General features: G+C 39.4%; 1 protein-coding gene across 2 annotated transcripts in view; it reads right to left on the minus strand.

Moving 5' to 3' along the window:
- Positions 1 to 26,368, minus strand: part of DEPTOR (DEP domain containing MTOR interacting protein) — a 195,019-nt gene that overhangs the window by 99,607 nt on the left and 69,044 nt on the right. For both annotated transcript variants that reach the window (XM_027854027.1, XM_027854028.1), the window contains exons 2-3: positions 13,129 to 13,307; positions 11,927 to 12,050 (exon numbers count right to left, since the gene is read on the minus strand). In XM_027854027.1, coding sequence (XP_027709828.1) covers positions 11,927 to 12,050; positions 13,129 to 13,307 — 303 coding nt within the window. The remainder of the gene's footprint in view (positions 1 to 11,926; positions 12,051 to 13,128; positions 13,308 to 26,368) is intronic.

Below are 26,368 nucleotides of genomic sequence, written 5' to 3' on the forward strand. Positions count from 1 at the left end.
TATATATAAAATATAGTTCTTTAGTAAGTATATATGCAAGCTTCTTGAGTGTTTTGTATGTTGAGATATTAGTGTTTGTAGGTGATTGTTAAATTCACAGTAAATACAAAAGAAAGAAGAAAAAATAAATAAAAGAAAAATGGATACTAGAAGGAAAGACAGAAAAGAAGGAAGAAAGAAAGAGAAAGAAAGAAGGAAAGGAAGGAAGGAAGAAAGAAAGAAAAAGAAAGAAAGAAAGGAAGGAAGGAAGGAAGGAAGGAAGGAAGAAAGAAAAAGAAAGAAAGAAAGGAAGGAAGGAAGGAAGGAAGAAAAGAAGTAAGAAGGAAAGAAAGAGAAAGGAAATTTAAAAAGTAAAAGTCTTGGCTCTGCCACTTCCTATTTATATAACCTTAGCCAAGCATGGTAAAGTGTTGAAAGAGCCCTGTTTGAGAAATCAGAAGAGATGGAATCAAATCCAACTTTTGACACTTAATACCTGTGTGACCTAGGGCAATTCATGTAGCCTCACTGGGTCTCAGTTTCATATAAATAATGAAGTCTACTGCTTCCACAGCAACAAACAATTTTTAGTTACTGTCCATGGTCACCACTCAAAATCTGTAGGTATCCCAGAAAGTTATATTCAATTGTGCTTTCATAACTGGCAAATTAGACTTTTTTTTAAAAAGGAAAAACAAAAAAAAAATCAAAATACTTTATCCAGTTTAAAGGAAATGAAATTTCCACCCAAAGGCAAGAGTAACATTCTGACTGTATTTGGTGCTAGTCAGAGTACTGGATTCAGTTCTAGGTAGCATTCACAGGACACTGACCAACTTAATTGAATACAGTTACCAAAATGATGATGAGACTTAAAATTCTGTTGTATGAAAATCACTCAAAGGCTCTAAAGATGTTTGGCCAAGAAAAGGCAAAGACCTAGTTGAGGCTGCAAGATGTTTTTGTCTTTGTTTTTGTTTTTTCCAGAAATAGCTGTAAGTTCTTCATAAGGAAGCTGGCTACCCTTTTCTTCTTTGCCATGAGGAAATGGCTAAAAGAATACTGAAAAGAAAAAACCTAAATAGGAAATAAATTTAAAAGTTAACACATGTGTACACATATACACATGCATATATCTATCTACATGTTCACATACATATATGCATAAACATACATACATATATGTATCTGGGTATATATATATTTATATATTTTATATTTAAAGGCCCTAGGGTAGAATAGCAAAGGTAACAAGCTAATATATCCAAGTGGAGGAAGATTTGTGGGAGTGCATAGTTAAGAGCTGAACAGGAAAGGAAGTGTACAAATTGTAATCTGCACTGGAGTACTCCCTCCCATTAGCATGCATACCAACATTAACCTTATCACCTACCCTGATTTTTAAAGATCTATGATGTCCTTGGTGCAAATATTCCCACCACTCAAAAAGATCATAGATTAAAACCTCTCTAATATTGAACAGAAGATCTTCAATAGTTTGCATGACCAAAAAAATCATAATCCAGGAGCCAATCAAATTATGAGACTCTCCAAATTTGTTCCTTGGCAGACAAATAAATATATCACTCAGCTCTGGCTCTATTTTCAATCTTACAATCATCACCTAGTATATTTCTGAGCATAATGACCCATTTTAAGGGATGATAGCTAAGGTTAAACTCATTTACACAAAGCTTGCTTTTAAGTTCACCTGATAATTAATCAGTTAGATGATAAAGTACTTCCCTGACACAATTATCTCCAATTTACTTTGACTATTCCTTATGGCCTGATACCCAGCAGGAGATCTTTAAAACCAAAAGGCTTAACTATCTCCCCAAACCAGTTTGAGGCTGGTATCTGGGGCCCTCAGACTAATTGCAATACATAGCACAGAGTCCTAGCTTGGACAAGTTCCAAGCCGGGACAAAACTTGGGGGGAGGGGAGTTTACTACAACTCTGTAAAGAGGTCCTTTATCTTATGGCTTTTTCACTACTCAGCTTTAAGTGTGGTAAATTCTCAGAATATCAGCTATAGCTATATCCAGTTGGAAGTTCGAAAATAAAAGTTTTGAAAATAAATTTAAACATAATTTTTCAAATTTGCAACACCACTCTCCTCCATTAGTGTTCATAATCAAGGGCTAGCCCTTATAGGAAATGGTAACTAGTCCCTACAGGTCCAAAGTGAAATCAATACCATCTCTGTAGGGGACACCAGGAATTCGATGAACAAGCAGATTCAGGGAAAGGACAAAGAAGGAATTTCCTTTGATTTAAATGGGTATTTCAAGGGGTTGCCTCGTATAGTGGATACAGTATCGACACTAGTTAGGAGACAGCCAGGTCATTGAGCTTCATTGGCTGCTTCAGTGTCCTCATTTGTGAATGGGGAAGGGCAGAATGGGATGCCTGCAGCATCTGCTCCACAGGATTGCTAAGAAACTTGTCTTTATAAGTATGCACAGCCTGCTAGGCTGATACATGTGAGACAGGTTCAGGGCATAAAGACATATAACGCAACAGCCCTCTGCCTCAATTCAGAGCACTTTTGGGTTTGTTTCCAGTCTGCTTACACACATGAAGGAAAGAAGCTTTTAAATTGGTTGCTGAAGCAGAACTGAGAATATATTCAAAAGGCACTAATCAGCTGAAATGTTTTCTCTTTTCTGCCAGGTTGTGTGAGTGAGGAAGCAAGGACTGCTATTAACGTCCTGCTGGGGAGATAGGGGCTGCTACTGCTGCCAGGTGGTCTGTGAGTGCCTGGTTCTTCTGTTGCTTCTGTCCCTGTTTTGTCTATTCTTTCCTGCCTTGAGTGAGAGGATACTGGAGGTAGAACAGATCAGATTGCGATGTATGTGTGAGCTTAATGCACTGGGCTGTAACCTAGTGAGCTTCAAAAAGTCAGGAGAGCAGACCACCAGAGGCTGGGGAATCAAAGTCTGGGACAGAGTTTGTAGTCCACTAGCAAAGCCTCATGACTCAGAGCAACTGGACTGACCCCATAGCTGGATCCTATCAGCTATACCACATTCAGAATCAACCTGGTAAACTCGGTGGAACAAATGCTTTATAGAAACTGCTTTTAGTTTGAGCCCACTCTTCCCAGGAAATGAGGTGGTGTGGGGGATAATGTTTGTGGCTCTGTTCCTGCCGTGACTTCTCGGTAACTGTCTCATTGTAAAAGCCAATTAATCTCAATTGTCCAGCTGAAACTAGAATGCTGATCACTGGCAACTGATTAGACAGAATGAACTAGAATACTTGAGTTCATAGCATTAGAGAATCACCCTTGACTCTTCAACAGTACCCTTATAACCTTGAGGGGGAAATGTAGCCTTGCCAGATGACCTAACGTGTCTACAAGAGTGAAAAATGGGATTAGGGTCTTCTGACAGTTTATGGGCTACAAGGGCTACAATCAAATAAGAGAATTCATGCAAAATGCTCTGCAAATTTTAAAATGTTATACAAATTCCATTTGCAACATTATTATTCAAGTATATTTGATAACAATATAAATCTTATTGAGAGGCAGCATGGTATAGTGTATGGAAGGCCAGCTTTGGAGCCAGAATAACCTGAGTTCAAGTCCTACATCTAACATATTAGTTGTGTGATGATGGGCAACTCATTTAAACTCAGTGCCTGGAGTGACTCACGTTAGAATGTAAACTCAGTAGCAGCAGGTACTAGATTTGTTTTTGTTCTTTCTATGTATCCCCAAAGCTTGGCACAGAGCCCAGCACTCTGTAAGTTTAATAAGTTCATATTGATTGATTAATAAATTATGGATAAACTATAATGTGCATCAGTGATGGAATTTTCCACATTGGGAGGTTCCCCACCCATGAATCAAATCATAGGCCCAGGGCCAGCTAGGTGGTGCAGTGGAGAGAGCACTAACCCTGGATTCAGGAGGACCTGAGTTCAAATCCGGCCTCAGACACATAACACTTACTAGCTGTGTGACCCTGGGCAAGTCACTTAACCCCATTGCCTAGCCAAAAAAAATCACAGGCCCAGACAAATTAAATAGATCTCTGCAAATGTTTATACTGACCCCAAAATAAGATTTATTCATTATCTAAAACCTTGTTTGAACACAGCATACTCATGTTTTTATTTATCCTTTAAAGCTTCAAAGACCCTTTTGAAGAACTCAAATTAACAAGTGCTTGCTTCTCGTTAATTTGGTATTTTTTTCCATTTAGTAAACAATGAATCTGTACTCCTTCCTCATCTCATTTTGTACAAGGCTGTAATTAACCAGGGATGTTTTCATTTTTCAACTACAGCAACAAAGCCAGACTTACCTCTCAGCACCCTCTTTATATAAATGGATTTACTCACAATCTGGTTAATAACAGGGAGTCCCCTCACTAACAGCAATTCCAATTCGCTGTTTCATTTAGGCTGATCGTTAAATGGAAGGAAACATCTCCTCATTGAAGACTTTCTATCCCTTCTCTAAACTTCTGCTATGTTCCTTTGCTCCAAATACTTCTCTAAAGTACCCTTTTCAATGTTATGTATTCTTATTGTACCAGACATTTGTAATCATCTCACACTTTCCTCTCCTCTTTCACCAACTCCAGAATCTCCCTCAAGACTTGTATCAAACAAAGGTTGCACAATTTAAAAAAAAAAAAAAGACTTTGGGGTCTTCTTGACCTTGCAGAAGGAATAAACAAAAGTTGTATAAATGAGTGCTCAGACTCAGACCATGCTGCAACTGGTGTCCAGTTTCAAAAGGAGCATTGGAAGATATTTCGGGTCTTTTCTATGCCAAATATGGCAAAGTGAACAGTGTATCACTTCTGGTTAAGGACAAGCTTTAGAAATTAGAGCCTGAAAGTGTTACATGTGTTTATGGGTACCAAAAAAATTCTCTCCAGATTAGCTCGGGAGGCTTAAAGAATATATAGAAGAAGATGAAGCTTATCGTGAAGACTCAATTATAAAATAATAACAACAACAACAACAACATTTATACAATTGCATTTTAAAATTTGCAAAGAGCATTACAAAGGTCTCATTTTGTCCTTGCAACAATTCTGGGAAATAGGTGCGATTACCTTCATTTTACAGATGAGAAAACCAAGGCAGATAGCGAGGAAGTGATTTATTCAGGGCTATGCTACTAGTAAGTATCTGAGGCAGGATTAGAACTCAAATCTGCCTGACTCCAGGTCCAACACTATCCGTTAAGCCAACTAGTTGCCTATCCAAAGCTATAGAGAGGTCAAGGAAAGAGGACTGAGAAAAGATCATTAGATTAGCAGTCAAAAGATGGATGTTTACCTTGAATGGAGCTGTTTCTGGTCATTAATGAGGCCAGATGCTAGACAGCCAGGGTTTGAGAAGTAAATGGGAGGTGAGAAATGGCAACAAATAAAAATGAGATTTCCTAGGAATCTGACAGCAAAAGGGAAGATAGAAGGTGACTATTTGAGAGAAAGGCAGAATAAAGTGAAGGTCTTTAAGGATGACACAGATTTGAGCCTGTTTTTAGGCAGTGAGTGATACTCAGTGGAAAGGGAGAGATCAAAGATGAAAGAGAGAAGAATCTAATTCAAAAGATACTGGAGGACATGGGATTAATCACAGGTAGGACTGGCCTCTGCGCCTTCCTCAGAAACAGGAGTCAAAGAGAAATGATGAGTGAAAATGTAAAGCTTTCTACCTTCTCTGAGTTTGACCTGGGAGAGCCTGCTCTTTCTAGGACCTGACCCTGATGGATAAAAGGGCTGGCAGGATGTCAAACTTTTGAGCTGGGAGACCAAACTCTAGAGTACAGAGAGGTAACAGCAACCTCGAGGCTTGTCTAAACCATCTGCTTGTGCCACTTGCTGCCGAATGGGAGGTAGAGTAGACAGGGAATGTGCTAATTAATATCTTTATCACAAAGTGAAGTTAATTCTTAGCTGTTTGTTTATATTTGTAACCCCAGCCTCAGCACAGAGTCTGGCTGCAGTTAGTGATTAATAAATGCCTCAATACTTTAAAGTTTACAAAGCTCTTTCCTTACAATAGGTGTGCTTGGGACTAAGAGTAGTGGCCTTAAAGTCAGAAGACTGGGATTATAGTCTTGACCCGGAAGCTTAATAGCTGTGTGACCTGACCTGTTTAACTTCCCTAAATTTTAGTTTTTCTTGGAAACAGCCAAAAGTTATTTAGCACCAAATCTGATGAATAGAAAAATCAGGAAATATTGGGGTTTGGGAGCTCTGGAACAATTAGTGGTGATAAAGTTGTCCACAATATCTATCAAGCAGTATCTGTATTTCTTAACTGAGAATCTAGGAATATTAGTGTTGCTTCTGCCACAGAAGCAAAGTACTGTGGAAACCATAAAAGCAGATGAGAACTACTACTGTCATTATTAATGACTCAGTGAGGGAGGTAGCCCAAAAATTATTATTCCCATTTTAGAGATGAAGAAATAGACTTAACAGAAATCAGAGACTTCTGTACAATCACAAGGGCTCACTGCAGTCTCTGCAGTTTCCTTTATGCTTTTGGCTGAGAGCTACTCTGCGGTTTCTTCCACTCGCCAAGATCACAATAGAAATTAGGTCCTGAATGGCTGACCTGTCTGTCCTTCAATTTCCTTGTCTACAAAATGAAAGGGTTGGGTGAGATATCTCTACAGCACTTTTTAGCTTAAAATCCTCTGTGTGCAATGCATAAATAAAGGCTAACCCACAGAGTTATCTGAAATGAAATGCTTTTGAATCCCAACTGATAAGGATGGCCTGTGGATTGAAAAATGAAAATAAGCCTTCTTACGAATTTAGATAAAAGCATTCTGATAGATTCCTCAAAATGTGAATCCCAGAGATAAAAGGGAAAGTGGAGGGCCTTCAGAGGCCATCTAGTTCAAACCCTCCATTTTATAGCTGAAGAAACTAAGCTAAGTTCTGCCTAAATCTCCGGACTTTCCTTCTGCTGCTGTCAGGGGGAAGTGGTCCAAGAAGCCAGCCCTCCCTGCAGCTGCCAGCCAGGACATCTGCAACAACAGGAGTAGGAGCAAGAGGGATAAACTGGCCCATGGTAGTTTATCCTACAAGTCATACTCCATAGAGTTCCTCATTTAAAAAACCGGGATTTCTCTTCTTATGTATATATTATGTAGCATGCCCAGAAATTAGGGCGATCAGCTCCACACATCAACTAAAGAGGAAGGAAAAAACCTTGGCTCTGTTTTGAGACACCTTTCCACCCATGAACAAGCTCCAAGACACAATATAAAGAAAAGGCAATGTAAACGACAAAGCGAGAACTCAGCAAGTTTCGGTAAAACCTCAGCCAGAAACTACAGTTTCTCAAAGAACTATAAATAACACAAAGCAAATGAGGAGAAGAAAAGGACCAAAACAAACCCAGAGAACAAGGCAAACAAATTAGAGAAACGATATGCTGGTGTGGAATGAGGAGTAACCAGGAGTCAGAAGGGCTAGATGCAAGTTCTGCCTCTGATACATACTCATTGTGGGATCACAGGCAGGTCACATGGTATCTCTCCACCTCATTTTCATCATCAGTCAAGTTGGGTAACAATTCTTGCCCTGTTTATCTCATAGCCTAGTAGGATACACTACAGGGTGATGGTTATAATGACCAGAGCAGTTTAAGAAATTAGGGAGATCCAGGAGAAAATGACAGGCAGAGAGCCAGCCAGAGAGAGAGAGAGAGAGAGAGAGAGAGAGAGACAGGCAGAGAGACAGGCAGAGACAGAGAGACAGAAAGAGAAGCAGAGACAGAGATAAAGAGTGAGACAGACAGAGAAAGAGACAGAACCCAAGATGGTTGAAACCAGTTTAGTGAGGATTGATATCTCATATCCACTCTGTGAGAAAGGCACAGAGATTCTCAATGAAATGAAATATCAATCCTCACTCAGCTGTCTTCAACTATCTTGGCTCTCTCCCTCTCTTTTTGCCCCCCCCCAATCCCCAGTCCCCTGCCCCATCTCTCTAATTTCTTAAACTGGTCTGATCAATGTCACTATTACTATAAAGGATCCCTTTTAAATTGGCCCTAAGGTGTGGAGAACATGTCTATGCCTTTTGGTTCAGTTGAGACAAGGTTTTGAGCTTCTGTTTCCTTATCTGTAAAATGCAGAAGATAATATTTGCTGTGCCCACCTCACCAAATTGTTGTGTGGCTCACCTGAGATAATGCATGTAAAATGCTCTGCAGATTCTAAAGTACTAAATAAGTATCAGTTATTATTATCATTAGCAATAATAGTAACAACCCATACTAAGCTATTTTTCTATACTCCCATTCTTTCACTGCCAAATATCTGTGGGGGTTGGGGGGAACTGACCCTTGTTGCTTCTACTTCCTCTCTTCCCCCTCACTTCTCAAATTATCCTTACAGTCTGGCTTCCAGTGATCACTGAAACTTTTCTCTCATCAATCTCAAACCCAATAGCCTTTCCTCAATCACAGGATCATATATTTAGAACTGCAATGGACTCAGAAGCCATCCCTCATTTAATAGTTCAGGAACCCAAAGCCAAGAGAGGGATGCCCATAGTCACACTGATAGCAAATGCCACAGGTGGGATGATAGTCCAGGCCATCTGACTACACAGCCAGTGGTTCTTCCTGTGTAGCAGGTAACTCCATTTTCCATCAGCAACTCAGCTTGGTTTTGACTCCATGGAACATCATGTCCCAGCACCAGGTTCTACTCCCACACCCCCACTCCCATTCTTCCTACCCATCCCCACCTCTTTTAGCTTCCTTTTGGATATTGTCTTCCTCATTGGATTGTAAGCTCCTTGAGGTCAGGGACTGTCTTTCTTTTTCTTATTTGCATCCCTAGCACTAAGCATAGTACCTTGCACATAGCAGACATTTAAAAAATCTTCACTGACTTGAATTTAATTATTGCACACTGCTTCTTGATCTCTCTCAAGCTTTTGACACTGTTGACCATTCCTTCATCCAAGATGCTCTCTTCATGAGTTTTCATGACACTAGGCTCTCTTACTTTTTCCACTTTCCTATCTCACCATTCTTTTGCAGTCTCCTTTGCTGGATCAATATCCACGCCCCACTTCCTTTATGTAGATGTACCCATACCTCTGTTCTGGGCTTTCTCTTTTCTCTACTTCCTCACCAGCTCCCATGGGCTCAATTACCTCAAATATATCTACCTATCCTCCCCTCTCTGTCTATCCTGAACTCACCAATTGCCTCTTGGATACTTCTCACTGGATGCACTGCCACAGGTGAGAGTCAAAATTGAGATACTAAGTCCAAAGGACCAAGCAAGGAGTCAGCTAAGAAGTCATGGAATTGAGAGGGCTAGAGGTGGGAGGTGCTAGCCGAGGTAGAAACAGGATCAAAACCAGAAAAAATAACTGTGATTGAGCTGGAACTGAGAAGAAGGTCTGATATGTTTGTTGGCTAAATAGTTTAATACTAGGCAAATAACATGAGGGTGAGCCGGACAAAGGGTTGTATCTCAATTTGTGGCAGTGTTCGCTCCTGGGCATGTGCATATTTCTGTATCCAGGTCCATACATCTTCCCCTACTTTCCATACTGAAGAGCTCAGGTACTTTCTACACTTGCTATTATGTAGCATCTATAGAGTCCAAGGGATGGCATACACACATTTAGATTCCAAACTTTTTCATTAGGAAGAGATATTTTTCATTTTTGCCAAGCCCTGAGATCACTGAACAAAAACAAAGAGATCACTGAGGGAGTGGAATGTGTGTTGGTTCCTGAGGAATCAAGGGGCTGTGCTATCTTGATTAGTTGTTTGGTTGTTTCAGTTGCGTCTGATTCTTCATGACCCCATTTAGGGTTTTCCTGGCAAAGATACTAGGGCAGTTTGCCATTTCCTTCTCCAGCTCATTTTACAGATGAGGAAACTGAGGCAAACAGGGTTAAATGACTTGCCCAGGGTCACACAACTAGTAAGTGTCTGAGGCCAGATTTGAACTCATGAAGTCTGACTCAAGGACCAGTACTCTAACCACTTTGCCACCTAGTTGCCTATGCTATCTTGATTAGAAAGGACAAAGTAGGACTCTACTAGAGACAAGCACACTGTTAGCAACAAGAAGATGATAGCTGATAGAATAGCAGATTAGTAAGAAAATCTAATAATACCTAGTATCTACATACAGCTTTAAGGTTTGCAGAGAGCTTGACATATGTTATCTCATTTGATCTTCCAACCTGGGAGGTAAGTGCTATCACTGTCCACATTTTACAGATGAGGAAACAGAGGCTGAGAAAGGTCAAATGCCTTGCCCAGGGTCTGTCTGCTCAAAAAGCATCTTGAGGCCAATTTTGAACTCAGGTTTTCCTGACTCGAAATCTTGCACTATCTATCTATCCCCTGTGCTACAAAAAAAAAAAAAGAGGATGCAGAAAAATTATAAAAAGCAAACACAAGAACTCAAGACCACAATTATCTGAAATGATTTAGTATGGGAGTAAATAGCCCAAACACAACTCAGCAGGCTCTGAGAATACTGCTGTATTACTGAATAGTCCAGTTATTCATGTTCATGATAACAATCTTGAATCATTAATAAAATGATTTTTTAAATTACTTTTTATTTATGGGCAGGGGGAGTGAAGGATTCATTCCAAATCACTGACTTCATTGGTTTAGAGAACTCCCAGTGAGGAAACTCCCTTCACCAAAGTATATCCGCAACTCTTCTGCAGCTTATAATTTATATATATTATTATATATAATATTATAATTATATAATATATAACATGATATATATTATAATTTATATATGATATAAATAATTTTCATATATTACATATATAATTATAATAAGAGAGTTGTCACTAAGAAGGCACAGAGAATAATGGACTTAGAGTCAGGAGAATTTGAATTCAAGTTGTGCCTAGCTGCGTGACCCTAAGCAAGTCACCTGACCCCTGTCTGCCTCAATTTCCTACTCTGTAAAATAAGGAATGACTTGCCTAGGGTCACACAGCCCAATCCTATGTGTCAGAAGAAAGTCTTAGACAATTCTGAAGCCAGTTAATTGTCTACTACACCTTGCTGCCTCCCAATAAATTCTATTCTCAGAGTCAGGGAGAGGGTGCCACTTGGGGCAGAATTTCTTTACCAGCCCTAGGAATCCAGAACAGTAGTGGAAAGGGTCTTGGCAGCAATGACCAGATTGAAAATCTATGAGTAGATCATTATTCATGAGGGCTGAATAACAGTACTAAGGGACATTTGTGCTGTTACTCCCCCTAGCATCATTTTACTCCAAATTAAAACCCTCTTCCTAAGCAAAATCCCATGTGTCCCAAGTATTTGATAGTCATTAACTGAGAAAAAAAAATCTGCATCTGCAAATAAGCTCTGATTTTAAACGGAAATTTAAAACTTCATCTTCTTTCTTTTGCTTTTAGAAATTTGCTAAAGCTATTCAATTATAGGACATATAATTGAAATAATAGTTTTTATTAAAGAATCTTCCTAAATCCATTTCCTTTTTATTGCAAGAAGAAAATCAAATGAGTGGTCTATTTTGCTTATACTAAAAAGGGCAGTTAAGTAGTGGTTCTATAGAAAACATATGGAATGCACTGAACATTGTGCAGTACAAAAAACACCCTTTGTTGTTGTTGAGTTGTGTCCAACTCTCCATGACCCCACTGGGAGTTTTCTTGGCAAAGATACTGGAGGGTTTGTTATTTCCTTCTCCAGCTCATTTTACAGATGAGGAACTGAGGCAAACAGGCCAAGTGACTTGCCCAGGGTCACATAGCTAGTAAGTGTCTGAGGCCAGATTTGAACCCATGAAGTTGAGTCTTCCTGAGTTCAGGCCCGACGCTCTATCCACTGTACCACTTAGCTGCCCCCAAAATTACCTTTAAAAGGGCTTTCTGGCCAATTATATCATCAAGAATAGAGTAAAGGATTTCTGATGCAACCTACTTTTCATACAATCTCTGTCCTCTCATGAATACTTTCACTTCATTATCCAAAGGGAAGGTTCCATCATCTTTCCTGAAGCGGTAGAAGAGTTTGACATCCTTGAATTCCTTATGCTCATCACACACTGCAAGACAATATACATGCAAAGTAAATTCAGTGGAGAAAGCTGATATACTTCTGTTGTGAAATAATTATTATTCTATGTGTGGAATAAAAAAATTCCACTCCCCACAATTATGAGTGAATTATACATATATTAAAACCCTAAGGTTATCATCAGGTGAGAGTCCACATACACTCACTGCTACTTACTAGCTGTGTGACTGGGCAAATTATGTAATCCTTCTCTGATGCTCAGTTTTTTCAATTTACGTGTCATAGTTCAATTCTCTAGACTTAACACAAAGCAGAAAATTGATCAATTATACAGTCGTCTGTAGAGTACACAGCATGAAACTGAATGATGAAGGCAAAACAGGAATTGTCTATGGAGGATCACAAGGGCTGGTGAAAGATTAGTACGTGAAAGAACAAAGTACTTGTTTAAATTAGGGCTGTATGCGTGTGTTTGGTGTAATTCTGCTCAGTTCAATGCACATTTATGAAGTGGTTACTATGGACATGTGTCTAGGGTACCACAGTTGCTAAGTTGTGTCCAAAGCTTTGTGACTCCATCTGGGGTTTCCTGGCAAAGATACTGGAGTGGTTTGCCATTTCCTTCTCCAGCTCATTTTACAGATGAGGAAACTGAGGCAAACCGGGTGATGTGACTTGAAGGTCACAGTATTCGTAAGTTTCTGAGAGCACATTTGAACTCAGAAGAGGAGTCTTTCTGACTAACTCCAGGCCTGGCGCTCTATCTACCACACCACCTAGCTGCCCCAAAGTTTATAACAGTCTGTGAAACAAGTGCTGGGAGATTGCACAAGTCTTTAAAACATGAAATGTAAAAAGTGTTGGGGGAACAACAGATCACTTATTTTCATTTCCTCTGCAAGGAGGACAAGGGGACTCAAAAACTGAAAAGCCATTTCAAGGGAACAGCCTGCAAGAGAAGCTTCTAACACATTATTTTGTCAACTAAAGACGAATATGAAACATCTTGATTTTTTTTCTTCTTTGAGATCGGGATTGACGTCCTCCATTCAAATTGACCTGTTGATTTAATATTTATTCAACTGAAAGGTTAAAATTTGACTCACCATGATGAATAATGCCCCGGTCTGCCAATTTCTGCATTAGTTTAATAGCTGTCTCTCTATCAGAAGCTTCTTTTCGATCAATCAGCCAGTCAATTAGCTCTTTGGCCACAAAGCAATTTGGATACGTCTTGAGGTGGTGTCTTCGATCTTTAATCACTTTTTCTTCATGTAGCCTGAGCCTGGAAAAAAAATAACCATCATATCATAACTGGATTTTGGAGATAACAGTAAATTTTAAAAATAGTTCAACTAATTCAAATCCGAGATTAGGATGGAACTCCCATCTCTGGGAAGATTACTCCCAAATCTCCATATTCATACTTCATCTCTCTCTTGAGATTCAGTCCTCCATCAGCAACTGCCTTCTATACACCTCCCCCTGGATGACTTCTAGGTATTTCAAACACAGTGTGTCCATAATAGAAATTATTATCTTTTCCCTTAAACCCACATCTTCTTTTTCCAATTTACCTCCTTCTTTGGAGAGTACCATATCTTTTTGGCTTACCCAGATTTACAACCCAGCAGCTGTCGACTCTTGATTCTTCCTCACCTCCATGTCAAATATTAGCCAAGTCTTGCATACATTCCTTATGTCTATATCTTTTCCACTCTCACGAGCACCACCCCAGTTCAAGGTCTCATCACCTCTCAATTGATTACTGCAGTGGCCTCCTAACTGGCCTCCCCTTCTTCAATCTACATTCCACATAAATCTAAATTGATATTCCTTAAAGTACAGATCTGACCATGTCACTGCAATGCTCAAGTAGCTTTAGTGGCTCCCTATTGATTTTACAATAAATTAAAAAAAAAAACTTTCTTTTTCTGCACTTAAAATTTTTCTTAACGTAGATCCAACCCATCTTTCTAAGATGATTTCACATCCCTCTCCTTGCCCACTATGCTCCTGCCAAGCTGGACTACTTGTTGCTCTCTATACACACCATTCCATCTCCAATATGCATGCTATTGCACAGGCTGCCTCCTGTGCCTGGAATGCTCTACCTCTTCACCTGGAACCCCTGGTTCTCAAGGCTCTGCTCAAGTGCCACCTCTTACACGAGGTCTTTCTTGGTTTTTTTAGTCAGTATTACTCCTCCCACCAGCCACCAAAATCAATTTATATTTATTAGTAAATTCTTCTTCAATTGAATTGAATTGAATGGGAGGAATATAACCTGGAAACCCTAAAGTCATTGCATATTTCTGGGGATGGTACCGATAGGGTCACTGGATTATTGCTCCATAGCTAAAGTCAGTCATCTCTGACCCTCTCGTTTTACAGATGAGGAAACTGAAGCCCAGGGAAGTTAAGCAGCATGAGGTCCCATGGGCAGTAAACAGCAAAGCCAGGATTTTAACCTAAGTCCTCCGTGAATAGAGTGCTGGACCTGAAATCAGGAAGATTCATCTTCCTGAGTTCAAATCTGGTCTCAGAAACTTACTAGTTCTGTGACCCTAGGCAGGTCACTTTACCCTGTTTGCTTCAGTTTCCTCATCTGTAAAAATGAGCTGGAGAAGGAAATGGCAAACCTCTCTAACATCTTTCCCCAGAAAATCCTAAACGGGGTCACAAAGAGTCGGATACAACTGAAAATGACTGAACAATAAAAACAACAAAAACCTTCTGTTTCCACAGCCAGTATTTTTTCCATTGCACCAGCCACCCAGGCTTAAAACTTCAGGCATCTCTGATTAACAACAATAATAATAACAGTTGCTACTATTTATATAGCACCTATTACATGCGAGGCACTTTGCTAAGCACTTTACCTATATTATCTCATTTAATTCTCACAACAGTCCTGCATAGTAGATGCTATTATCCTCATTTTACAGTTAAGGAAACTGAGGCAAAGAGATTTGCCTAAAGTCATATAGCTAGTAAGTGAGGCCCAAGTTCAACTCAGGTCTTCCTGACTCCAAGCTCAGTGCTCTATCAACTGCACCACCTAACTGCCTCTCCTATCCTACAGACAATTAGGTGTCAATATTCTGTTTATTCTATCTTGGCAATATTTCTTACATTCCATTGTCTCCTTTCCAGCATGAAACCTTCCCTGATCCATCCTGTAGGTAACAACTTTCCTGTTTTGACCTCACCCATACAGACCTATGATTTGACCCTGTCGAATTATCATAATTATCCATACATATGTTTTACTGCTCCAAATAAATGTTAAGATAAATTAGAACATCTGTACCTGGCCCGTGGACTTCTCCAGCCCATCTATCCTCTGCCATCATCCTTTAGGATGTCAACATTCATGCTGATGATCCCTCTAATGAACTGACTCCACAATTTCTCAAACTCTCCAACTTCAATAATTTCCTTTTCTACTTCTATTCCTTGTTTGGCTGGGAAAAGATCTGGGAGTTTTCACGGGCCACAAGCTCAAGATGAATCCAGAGTGGGACAAGGCAGACAAAAAAGCCAGTGAGTTCTTAGGCTAAATTAAGAGAAACAGAGCTCCAGGAATAAGCGGCTTATAAACGTGCTGTACTCTGCCCTGATCAGACCACGTCTCCAAGAGCCATACCTTAAACTTCACCAACTTTCAGGAATTGTTCTGCCTTTATGATTTAGACCTTTGGGCTATACAACCATGTGTACACTTTGACCCAGAAATACCACTACTATCCCAAAGAGATCAAGAACAAAAAATAAGGACTTATATGTACAAAAATATTTACAGCAGCTCTTTTAGTGGTGGCAAAGAATTGGAAATTGAGGGGATGCCCATTAAAATGACTGACAAGTTGTGGTATATGATTGTGATAGAATACTATTGTGCTATAGATGAATATATCTATATCTATATCTATCTACCTATCATCTATCTGTCTATCTATACACATATATAAGAAATGATGAGCAGGATGCTCTCAGAAAAACCTGGGAAGACTGACATGAACTGATAGAAAGTGAAGTGAACAGAACCAGGAGAACATTGCACACAGTAACTGGAATATTTTGTATGATGATCAATTGTGAATGACTTAGTTATTCTCAGCAATACAATGACCCAAGATAATTCCTTAGGACTTATGATGAAAACTGCTATCCATCTCCAGAGAAAGAACTGATGGAGACTGAATGCAGACTGAAGCATACTTTTTTTAAACTTTCTTTCTTTCTTTGTCTTCTATTTTCTTTTATTTTTTTTGTCTGTGTTCTTTTTTACACCGTGACTAATATGGAATATGTTTTTCATGCCTGCACATGTACAGCCTATGTCAAATTGCTTGCCTTCTCAATGGAGGAGGAGAGGGAGAGAATTTGGAACTCAAAATTTTAAAAAATGAATGATAAAAATTATTTTTACATGTAATTGGGGGAAAAATAAAATATTAAATTAATTTTTTTAAAAATCTAGACCTTTTTTCTCTAACTACAAACTCCCATGATGGGCCCTGTGGGTTTTACCATTTTTTTATCAATGACTTGGCTAAAAATACACTCATCAGGGACAGCTAGGGGGCACAGTGGATAGAGTACCAGCCCTGGAATCAGGAGGACCTGAGTTCAAATCTGGCCTCAGACACATTACAATCACTAGCTGTGTGACTCTGGCCAAGTCACTTAACCCCAACTGCCTCACAAAAAAAAAAAAAAAAAAAGAACAACAACAAAAATACACTCATGAAATTTGCAAATGATACCACAATGAGAGGGACAACTGACATGCTAAAAGACAGAGTCAGGGTCCAAAAATATCTTGATTAGTTCTTGCAATAAGCTAAATAGAATATAATTCCCTTTTAAAGAGATAAATCTAAAGCTTTACACTTGAGTTCAAGAAACCAACTCCAAAAATAGAAGCTGGAGGAGGAATGGTCAGACAGCAACTTATCTGAGAAAGACCTGGGCATTTTAATGGACTTCCAGCTCAACGTGAGTCAGCAGAGTGGTGCAACCAGCCATGAAGTTCCTGTGATCTGAGGCTGCATTAAGAAAGTAAGAGTTTCCAGAGGGAAGCAGGCAGCCATCCCTTTGTTCTTCAGACTTGTTGGTACCTCTGGACGACTGCGCTCATTTCTGGGCACTCGAGTGTAAGAAGGATATTGACAAACTAGAGAACTTCCACTAGGGCATTTAGAACGTGGTGAAAGGTGTTGCGTCCATATCATATGGGGGCAGTGTGAGGCAGCGGGGCGCAGTTAGCCTGCAGAAGAGAACTGGGAGGACACAATCATTGTCTTTAAGTTGGAGGGGTGAATATGTGGAGAACAGATGTAATTTGTCTAGTCTGGCCCACAGGGGTGGAACCAGGACCAATGGGTAGAAGTTAAAAAGAGCCAAACTTGGGCTTGATATCAGAAAAACAGCCCAGCAACCAGAACAGTGGAATGGGCTCCCCTGGGCAGTGATCAAATTCTCCTTCATTGGAGATCTTCAAGCAGAGGCAAAAAAGTGACAGTATATAATCTTCAGCAAGGATATGTGCAAACTGGGCAGCTGAGTGGCACAGCATTGGGCCTGGACTCAGCAAGGCCTGAGTTTAAATCCAGCCTCAGACACATTAGTTGTGTGACCTTAGACAAGTCACTTAACCTCTGTTTGCCTCACTTTCCTCAAATGTAAAATGGGGATAATAACAGCACCTAATTGGCAGGGTTGTTGTGAATATCAAATAAGATAATACTTGTAAAGTACTTAGAACAGTGCCTCAAACTACTAATATAGTGGACCCATATAAATGCTTATTCTCTTCCCCTCCCCTCCAAAGTGCTTGGCAAATCCTGATGAGCTACATAAATACCATCTTTCGTCATTTTTATTCCCTTACTTACTCTTCTCTCTTACTTCACTAGTGTCTGGTACCATTGTTTAACCTGTTTTCCATGTTTAACACCTTGGAGCTATAAAAAACTAGACCATTTGGGAAAAGGTTAAGGAAAAAAACTGCTCCCCTAGGTTCTTCCAAACCTAGGATTCTGTTTCTGACAGTGGCCTCAAAGGGAGTTTTGTGGGAAGGTGTTAGTCACTCTCCAAAAAGGTCGTCATTTCCTTTAATGACCAATTTTGGCTCAAACTCAGTAAATGTTGTTGAATTTAATTATGATGTTCAGGGATATGCAAACTGGCAAGAACAAAGGATCCCTGCCCATCCTTAACCTTCATTTCTGAAGCTGCCAAAGATTATGTCTGATGAGCTCTGGAGAAAACCCAGACAACAAGTCAACAAACCTTTATTAAGCACATATTTAATCCAGCAAGAATGTAGGGAAAAGTGTTGGAGTCAGGAAGACCTGGGTTCAAATCCTGCCTCCAATACACACTAGCTGTGTGACCTTAGACAAGTCATTTAATCTATACTGCCTCAAGCAATTCCCAAGGATTTAGCTACAAGATGCAAGGTGCTTTGGTGGAGGGAGTTACCACACCAGGAGTTCCCTACACTAACAAGATGCAAGACAGGATTAGAGTTCATTAGCAACGCAGAGGGATGAGAAAAAACATATCACAGTGGAAACTGGCTCTTGAGCCAGAGGTCCTAAATAACCGTATTACCTGTGTAACCTTAGTCAAGCAATTTTACCTTCCCAAGACTCAGTTTCCTCATCTGTAAAATGAGAGGGGTGGGAGGTTGAACTAGATGGTCTCAGAGATCCCCTTCAGCTCTAGATCTCTGATCTTCAAAGGTCTCCCCACTCGATCTCATCTCTCCCCTGGCATCTCTGCATCGTACTGCAGTAAAGGGTAAAAAAACTCCTCAAGGAAGCTCTTGTCCATAGCAGCTTGCCTGCATGCTTCCACAGCTTTGTATTTGTTTTGAGAGCCCAGGTCTCCCTATCTCATCCAGGCTGGAAGTGCAGCGGCCACTCATGGTCCCAGTCCCACTGCTGATTAGCACAGAAGCTTTGACCTTCACTTCTGACCTAGGCTGGTTTCCCCCTCCTTAGGCAGCCGGGCCGCCCCAACTCCCCAGCCCCTGGGACTCTCTACCGCTGCTGGACTTGTTCTAGACGCCCACTTGGCTTAGTCCACTTCGCCTCAGAACTCTTGAGCTCAAACAATCCACCAGCCTTAGCCTCCTCAGCAGCAGGGATACAGGCATGTTCTACCATGCCCAACACTGCCACATCTTTATAGGAACCAGATAAACAACGGAAACAAAATGAAAAGGCAGGGAAGGAGGAAGAGCGGTTAGTAGAGGACGCCAGACAATAACTTCAAAAAGACCAGGAGAAAAAAATGCTTCCTTGTGATGCACAGTCGTCTCTTCCCTGTAGAATTTGGTGCCTTTAGGAAGGAGGGGCTTATCCTAGGATGTCATCTTTGAAGCAAGTGCAAGGATGGCCAGCCTATCTATACCTTTAGTTTTTCATGGAAATTCATTTCTGTGAATATAAATCTGAAACAAGAAAAAACAGACCTGTAATAGAAATAAGAATGATTAGACTGCTGCTAAATCAATCCTACAGCTCCTTTTAATTAATACAGCAACAGGAACACTGCCTAATTGGTTGAAAAATATTCAGGCTGGCAGACTGTTATGCATTAATTCTTAGACATAATGCCTGTCAAGGATCCAAGACACATGAATTCTAATTTGTTAACAAATCCGAAATGTATAACCATCTATTTATAACTTGATAGAAGAGGAATGAGTGAAGAATAAAGAAGAAAGGAGAAGGGAACAATGGAAAGAGTACTGGTTTGGGGGTCTGAGGATCTGGGTTCAAATCCTATCTCTGATGCTTAATCCCTGTGCGACCTTGGTCACTTAACCCTCTTGGGCCTCAGTTCCCTTATCCATAAAATGAGGGTATTGTATTACAGGGCCTTCTCCACTCTCTTCTAGATCTATAGTCCTCTGATCCTATGACTTCCAGTGTAATTTCTTGAGTGGAAACTAATGAATATGAAATATGAAAGTTATCTGTGAGATTTTACACTAAACACATTTTTAAAAGGCTCTGGCCTTTTATAAATCTTGCATCTGTTTTAAAACTATACTCCATACTGATCCCCACTATAGGGAAATTTGTGACTTTCTCCTCACCACAGGATCCTGACATTTTCAAGTTTCTGAATGTAAGAGCTAGAACCCCGAGGGTTGGGGGGGAACAGTAAGTAACAATACCAACAAATATTTAATAAACATTTGGTTGTTCTTGAAGAGGACCAAAACGGCATCACTATGTTAGAGTCAAGTTTTGGTGTGTCTGACTGTGGCTGCTCAGACCAATACGAGCTTGGAATGCTGTACCACAGGTCAGGCACAAATAGTCCCTGTGAACATTTGGGGTGGTTTTTTCTAAATCCAAATAACAAACATTCATTCCAAGGGTAGAGAACCTGTGGCCTCAAGGCCACATGGAGACCTCCAGGTCCTCAAGTGCTGCCCTTTGACTGAATCCAAACTTCACAGAACAAATCCCTTAATAAAAGGATTTGTCCTGTAAAACTTGGACTCAGTCAAAGGACCACACCCAAGGACCTAGAAGGCCACATGGGGCCTGAGGCAGAAGGTTCTCCACCCCTCCTAGGCAGATAGGTGGAGCTGTGACTTAGAGTGTTGAGCCTGGAGTTAGGAAGCACTGAGTTCAAAGGTGACCCCAGATACTTACTAGCTGTGTGACCCTGGGCAAGTCACTTAACCTCTGTTCGCCAGGGCATGCAGGTGGAGCTATATAATGGAAGTCAAGATCAGTCAGGAAATATAAAAAAAGGTGATTCTGGTGATACCTAAAGTCATGAGGGAAAACTTGGATTCAAACAACAAAGTCTGTACTATATGTTTCTAGACAGTCAATCTTAGGTAAGTAGCTCATGATCAAACATCACCATAATTTTTTCTTCTATCTGGACAGAGAAATCAAAATCTAAAAGGTAATTATAAAAAACTAGACCATTTGGGAAAAGGGTAAGGAAAAAAAACTGCTACCCTAGGTTCCTCCAAACCTGGGATTCTGTTTTTGACAGTAGCGTCAAAGGAAGTTTTGTGGAAAGGCTTTAGTTATTCTCCAAAAGGTCATCCTCATAGGTTAGACATGTCTCCAAAAGGTCATCATTTCCTTTAATAACCAATTCTGGCTCTCTGAATAATAGCTAGCATTTACACATAGCACCAAAGTGCTTTACGTGTTATCTTATGTGATCTTTATAATCACCTTAGTAGGTGTTATTATTATCCCCATTTTATATATGAGGAAGCTGAGGCTGAGAAAGGTCAAGTGATTTAATTTGTGGAAACTTGTTCTTGAAAACAACAACACTGTTTAGATTTTGAATATGGCAAAGTAGATAGAATGTTGGGTTTGGAGCCAAGTAAACCTAGGTTCAAATCCTCCCTCTGATAGTTACCGTGAGTCTCAGAAAACTTTAAGGTTTAGCTACTAAATTAGAGACTGGTTGTAATCTGTGCTGACAGAGGCAGTTCTCTCACAGATCCTTCCCAAAATGTAGCACCCATAATTGAATACAGTTCTCTGGATTTGATGTGAATAGGGGAAAGTGAAGAAAAGTTCCCCATTCTCAACAGTATGACTGTCTCTTTGGGTACTTGGGAAGCCGTTAGATTTTTCTGTCTGTCATATCACACCTTTGAATCCTAATGAGCTTGCTGTTTACCAAGACCTCTGATTCTTTTTCATAGGAACTGTTGTTGTCTGGTCATGTCTGCAAAGTCGATTTTCTGAGCCTTACTGAAGAAATTTATATTGTAGTTCTCTTACTTAAAAAGAAGTGTTAGAGTACTAATTACACTACAGGGCACAATCAATAACCAATAATCATTTAATAAACAGCTGGGAAGTTCAGTGGATAGGGTGCTGGACCTGGAGTCAGGATAACCTGAGTTCAAATCTAGCCTTGACACGAACTAGATGTATGACTTCTGACAAGTCATTCAGCCTCCCTCTGGTTCAGTTTATTCACCTGTAAAATGGGGATAATAATCCCACCTACCTCCTTGTGATGCTGTGAGGAAAAAATGAAATAATATTTACAAAGCACTTTGTGAACCTTAAAGCACTACATAAATGCTAACTATTGTTATTACTTATTAAGTATTTACTGATTATTTAGCCAAAACAAGTGCTCCATATTATGTTAGACCCTTTCCGGGTTACAAAAGAACATAAGACAAAGGCCAATCAATGAACAGCTAAGGACATGAGCGTTTCTATTATTATCCCATTTTTTATCCCAGTGGTTCAGAAATTTAAATATGAAATACAAGTATGAAATCTTCCCCTCATTATTCTCAGGCAGCTGGTCAAAATGCTCTAGACAAAAGGTAATTCTGCATGTACTATTTCTGTCCAGCTAAGGAAGAGCTAAAATTGCATCAGATAATTTCCTCTTTCAAGAGAACAAATATAATTTATTCTTCCTTGATTAATAAAGTCCTCCTCCAGCGGCTCATCATGGTGTACAGGTGATACTGAGTTCACAAAGGCAGAAGGTCTATAAATGTCTTTACAAACTGAAAGGGCTTAGAACACAGGCCTGGCAACACACAGTCTGCTAGTGAGGGATCAGTCTAAGTGTCTCATCAGATGTTGGCATAAGAAGATGAATGTTAATATATACACACATATATATATATAATTATTTTAAAAAACTAAGTCAATATGCAGTGGCAAGAATTCTTACATAGGGATTAGTTGCTCCTTTTCAATTTGACTTTGACACAAAGGTCAGAAATCAACACCGAATTCAAATAGGGGCAAAATAAGAAGAAAATACTCTATGTGACTCTAGCAGCTCCAATCCAGTATTTTTAACTAAGTTGTCAACTCCAAAAAATGGTAGGTAGGGGAAAAAAGACATTGACTATAACACCATTTCCCAGAGAAATTTAATCAATGGAAAAACAGGAAGCTAAAGGAGTCTAGGAACCACCCTGGCCATAAAAACATCTCTTTGATAAGATGATACAGAATAGCCAAGGACAACTTGAATTTAAAGTGCAAAGCTATCTGACAAAAATTACAGAAGAGGGAAAAAGAAGATGACAAGCAATTCTGCCTCACAAAACCAAGAAAAGCAGTTGAGCGGAAAATGGAATGAGACCCAGCTACAGCTGATCATCCTGACATAATTTGTTAAAGGAAAAAGAAGACCAGAAATATCACATACATGCTGTTGTTTTTATAATGCTCTATTCTCCTCAACCATAATGGTAAAGGCACCTCTTTTTGGAATCTCTCATCTAAAGTATCCACATATGAGGAAATGACAGTGGTCCAGGAAAAGTTGCTTGACCCAACCAGAGACACAAAAAAGAAACCCATGCTGGAAGCAACATATTTTAAAGGTATTTAGTGACAGATTTTCAGGGTATTTCAAAGAGAGGAATATTCCAAAAGAATGAAAACCATCACAGACAGTACTTTAACCCCTCAAAAAGCTTCCTAAAAAATATTAGTGACTAACAACTCTTATACCTATTTTCTCATCTCTACAAAATCTTATGAGGGTCTGTACACACATTGAAGGCATTCTTGACGAAGACATGAAAGGGAAACAAACTTTCACAGATCATTTTCTTAAGCAGATCGCATCTTCAAAATCATATAACGGACTGTGAGATATGGAGAATAAAAGATCCCGCTGTGTCTTTATTTTTCCCTAAAAGCATCTGACTCAGGGGAACAGATGCAGCCTTAAAACTTTTCTTGAATAAGATGTCTCCTACACACACATTAAAATCTTATGAGAAGGGGCAGCTAGGTGGCACAGTGGATAGAGCACCAGTCCTGGATTCAGGAGGACCTCAGTTCAAATCCAGCCTCAGACACATAACACTTACTAGCTGTGTGACCCTGGGCAAGTCACTTAATCCCATTGCCTAGCACCCCCCCCAAAAAAATCTTACGAGATGCTATGGCAAGTGTGATTATAGAAATAACTCTGTTCAATTTCAACATCAATCAAAGCACAAAACAGGGATATTCTTTTCTAGGATGTTCAGATACTATCTGTGTGACCCCAGGCAAGTCACTTAACCCTGTTTGCCTCAGTTTCCTCATCTGTAAAATGAGCTGTAGAAGGAAATGGCAAACCATTCCAGTATCTTTGCCAAGAAAACCCCAAATGGGGTCACTAAGAGTCAGACACAACTGAAACAACTGAACAACAATAAGCATGTTCACCAGAGTCATGAAGAATATTCTGTGTATACAAGATACTCCAAATATTTCTGTTCACAAGGAACAATACGATTCAGACTGCATTAAACCCAGAAAGATTACAGACTCTCATCCATGAAATTCATAGTCATTTGAAAGAAATCGGGCAAGCCATTTACAAAGTGGACGAAAAACACACATTGCCTACATCACAACAGGACATTTAATGAACATCTCATGAGACACCCATTGTCCACTTGTATGAAATCTGTCTCAGAACCGAAAAGGAGAGGAACTGGATGTATTAAACTTTGGAAACTAAGCAGTGCTTTCAATGAGGCCAAGATACATGTACCTTTAACTCCAGTATTCTTTCACAGTACCACAATTACAGAACAATCAGAATTGAAGTAAGCCCAAAGAACAATGGAAAGACACATGATGGTTTTTTTTTTAATCTTTATGTTCCTTTATTGGAGAAAGATTCCTGACCTTATACAGTGATGTATTACTAAACACAAAGACCTGTGCAGAAAAATTACATTCTATCCATCTAAACAGGTTTTGTTACACGTTGCCTCTTGATGGAATAGTTCTCTATATTGTTTCAAACATCAAAAAGCTTTTGCATTTTTAACAGGTCAGCCGTGAACTCACATCTTTAAAAATATATGTGGCAGAAAACTTTTAGCTACTAAATTTTACAGCATTAGAATCCTACACATTAGGTAGCAACTTTCGAAAAATGTTTATATGCACCATGGCATTTAGCAAAGCATAGTCTGTATTTCACCAGGTTAACAAATAATTTCATTTGGATTTTTGTTTTTTTGCTTAAGAAGTAGTATTAAGAGGAAACAAAATTAAGTATTCCTAACCTGAGTTCCTTGCCCCAAGGCACCCACTTTTAATTGATGGTTTACTCCTCTCCTCAGACACACTTTATAAAACCAACAAATACAGATCAACACCACTTCTAGTTGTAAATTGGACACTATAGCACCAGTTATGTCTGACTGGAGGCACTAACAGCAACATTTTTGCTGTTCATCAACCCCCACATGATGGTTTTAAGTACACTTAAGTATGTCACCAACAATAAGTTAGACACAAGAAAGGAAATGACAGGTATAACCATAAAAGGAAGTGGTTTGGTCACACTGGAAGAATAAGGAGTAGAAGATAAACACCAGGCAGTGTGTTTCTACCCTTGAAATATTAAAAAAACATCCAGAGAAAGCCTCTAACATGTTAGAGGATTCTTAGAAAGTGTCAAGAAAAAATATCAGCAAATATCACAAAAGGCATTGAAAACTGAAGGATATGATTTCTATCAGTGGAAAGAATACCCATACCGATAAGATCATGGATACGAAGTTTTGAAATTTGTAATATCTACTATAAGTTTGTACAATAAGAAATATAGAAATAATTGCCCCCAAAATTAGTGGAGAATTGTAGCTGGCAGAGAAGAAGCAGCAAAAGGGGAATGAAAAGACATGTTCTTTTTTTTTTTAAAGTATCATAAATCTCAGCCAAAGTGAATACTATAATTAAAAAACACTGCAAGTCAAAAAGCAGGCTCAAAGTGTAAGCTGTGTGATTTGTGTGATACTGCTTGGATAAGAATGTTTTAACTTACAGCTATTGTTGGCTCCATATGTAGTTAAAAGCTCACATCTGCATCTTCTGAATTAGAAAACCTGGACGTTGCAGTTTGCTGAAGTCATTCAGAAAAACCAAGCCATGACAATAAGTACTGAGCCATGAGTCTGGTGTCTCAGTAAAATTAGCTCGGAAGAAACTTTTCAATGAAAGTTGGGTGGCACCATATTTGAAGGTCATAAAAACATAAATACTTCACAAAACAGACACAAAAACCAAATATTAACACATCCTTTACTGACCACAATAAAAATTTTATTTTAAAAAAGGCCATTGAAGAAAGGATTAAAATTAATTGTAGATTAAATAACTCAGTCCTTTAGAATTAATGGGCCAAAGAATAAATCATTGAAATGGTAGATCATTTCATTAAAGATTATGCCAATAAAACCAAAAGAGAGAGAGAGAGACAAAGAGAGAGAGAGACAGAGAGAGGAAGGAAGGAAGGAAGGAAGGAAGGAAGGAAGGAAGGAAGGAAGGAAGGAAG

The sequence above is a fragment of the Vombatus ursinus genome, unplaced genomic scaffold, assembly GCF_900497805.2.
Source record: "Vombatus ursinus unplaced genomic scaffold, bare-nosed wombat genome assembly UNPS02010284.1, whole genome shotgun sequence".
NCBI classification, from domain to species: Eukaryota; Metazoa; Chordata; class Mammalia; order Diprotodontia; family Vombatidae; genus Vombatus; species Vombatus ursinus.